Source organism: Amphimedon queenslandica, unplaced genomic scaffold, assembly GCF_000090795.2.
Source record: "Amphimedon queenslandica unplaced genomic scaffold, v1.1 AMPQUscaffold_12976, whole genome shotgun sequence".
Taxonomy (NCBI): Eukaryota; Metazoa; Porifera; class Demospongiae; order Haplosclerida; family Niphatidae; genus Amphimedon; species Amphimedon queenslandica.
In genome coordinates, this window is record NW_003546788.1 from 38,413 (window position 1) to 40,692 (window position 2,280).

General features: G+C 33.0%; 1 protein-coding gene across 1 annotated transcript in view; it reads left to right on the plus strand.

Moving 5' to 3' along the window:
- The window catches only part of LOC105314354 (uncharacterized), a 43,880-nt gene that overhangs the window by 31,924 nt on the left and 9,676 nt on the right, over positions 1–2,280 (plus strand). The window contains exons 45-50 of the mRNA XM_020002107.1: positions 15–149; positions 201–399; positions 446–585; positions 682–741; positions 1,488–1,698; positions 1,741–1,886. Coding sequence (XP_019857666.1) covers positions 15–149; positions 201–399; positions 446–585; positions 682–741; positions 1,488–1,698; positions 1,741–1,886 — 891 coding nt within the window. The remainder of the gene's footprint in view (positions 1–14; positions 150–200; positions 400–445; positions 586–681; positions 742–1,487; positions 1,699–1,740; positions 1,887–2,280) is intronic.

Consider the following 2,280-nt stretch of genomic DNA (forward strand, 5'->3'; position numbering starts at 1 on the left):
TAGTTATGGTACAGACTATCTTCGAATGAAATGGGATGATGTCAACTGTGGTGATAGTGACTATCTTTCTATCTTTCAGTGTTCTCATTCTACTATCATTGACAGTGGTTGTGTCAATAGTAACAGTTATGATGCTACTGTATATTGCTGTAAGATATTTAGTCATTTTCTACATTGTGTTTTACTATGAAATTCTATAGATACCACTAGAATCTGGGATAGTAATCCATTCTCTGGTATGATACGTCTTCAAGATGGAGATTATTCTAATGAAGGACGTGTTGAGGTTTATTGTAATGGACAGTGGGGGACAATATGTAGTGATGGGGTTGATGGGTATGATGCTACTACACTTTGTAAGCAACTAGGCTTTAAAAGCTATTCAACTTTTTCTGCACTGTAAGCAATTTATTTTTATTATCAGTTGTTTATGTCATGTTTATAGACCTAGTAACTCTAGTCAGCCTATATGGAGTGACAGTATGTACAGTACATCTTATGATGTGTGTTATGGGTCAAGCAATAGCTGTCCAATAAATTCAGTCACTAACTGCTCTCATCTTAATGATCTATTTTTGAAGTGCAGTATGTTTTGTAATTTTGCAGTAATTTTTGTCCATCCATGCTCTGTTAACTACTCTTGAAACAATATTTTTGTCTATTTTTATTATATTTTTGTAGGTGACACCTCTTCAATCTCTGTTGTTACAAATACAAAGGCATCATGCTCACATGTATTAGGTTAGTCTATTATATTCATGTAATATGACATTGGTACTTGTATGTGACATTATTCTGCCATATGATATAAACAAGAGTACATATGTACTCTTGATTTAAACTGATTTTTTTCAATAATAATAATAGCAAAGCTAATTGAAATATTGTACATTATTATAGACGATAATCAATGATAGCAACTGTATGTGTACATGTAGAAAATAATAACAGTCCATCAATACTAGAGGGTGGGTTGCTCTTCAGTTGATGTGCAATTATTCTAGACACTAGTTACATGTAGTTACTTGTCTTTTATAATGAGAGTCCTTGTTGCTGCTTACTGCCCTGTATACCAATGCATCTTTCAGTCACTTTGTTGTTGCATTGTACTACCAATGATCAAACTCATCACATCCTGCCTGCTATTTAAATTCAAGTTTTGTATTACAAATTCATTGATACACATGTACATGTAGTTTGGAATTTTTAGCTTAAAACTTCAGGTTAAAATATCAGGCAATGAGTATCTATTATGTTCATGTTAGGGTGCTATTAATTAATCATTTCCTTAATAGAATAAAGAAATTGCTATTTATCAGTTATGTATGTAATTGGTAACAGATAAAAATAGTAGCCATAAAATTTCAACATTTTTCTCATCATTAAAGTCACTCTATGGTAATCCAACAATTGTCCACTTATTACAAATTTAAGCCAACATTGTTATAGCACAATGTCCCAATCAACTTAGTGACTCTTAATTATAGATGGTGTCCCTGATGCTGTTAATGGAGCTATTGTTTTGTCTCGTAACAATATATCATCAACTACTTATTACTATGGAACAATTAGAGTCTATTATAATGGATGGGGTAACATTTGTAATGACTACTATTATAATTCAGCTGAAGCTAATGTCATTTGTCATCAGTTGGGATACACTGGAGCTTCAAGCTACTCTAGAGCTGGTCGTGTGAGGTGTGTTTGCTACTTGCAGTTATAGTTACTATTGTTTTTTAGTTATGGTACAGACTATCTTTTTATGAAATGGGATGATGTTAACTGTGTCAGTAGCAGCTATTTGTCTATTGCTCAGTGTTCCTATTCTACTTACATTGACAGTGGTTGTTATAATAGTAACAGTTATGATGCTACTGTATACTGCTGTAAGATATTTTTCATGTTACAGTGTATTAATCAGTATTATTACAGATACTACTAGAATCTGGAACAGTAATCCATATGCTGGTATGATACGTCTTCAAGGTGGAGATTATTCTAATGAAGGACTTGTTAAAGTTTATTGTACTGGGCAGTGGGGGACAATATGCAGTGATGGGTTTGACTCTACTGATGCCAACACTATTTGCAAGCAACTGGGATATGATGGTTATGACAAATTTAATCACACCTCAAGGTTAGTTTTATTGATTGCTTAAAATCATTTTTGAATTCATTTCAGATTTAATAACGTGAATCAGCCTATATGGAACACAAACATGTACAGTACAGCAAGTCATAGGTGCTTTGGTTCTGGAAATACTTGTCCATCACGACCAT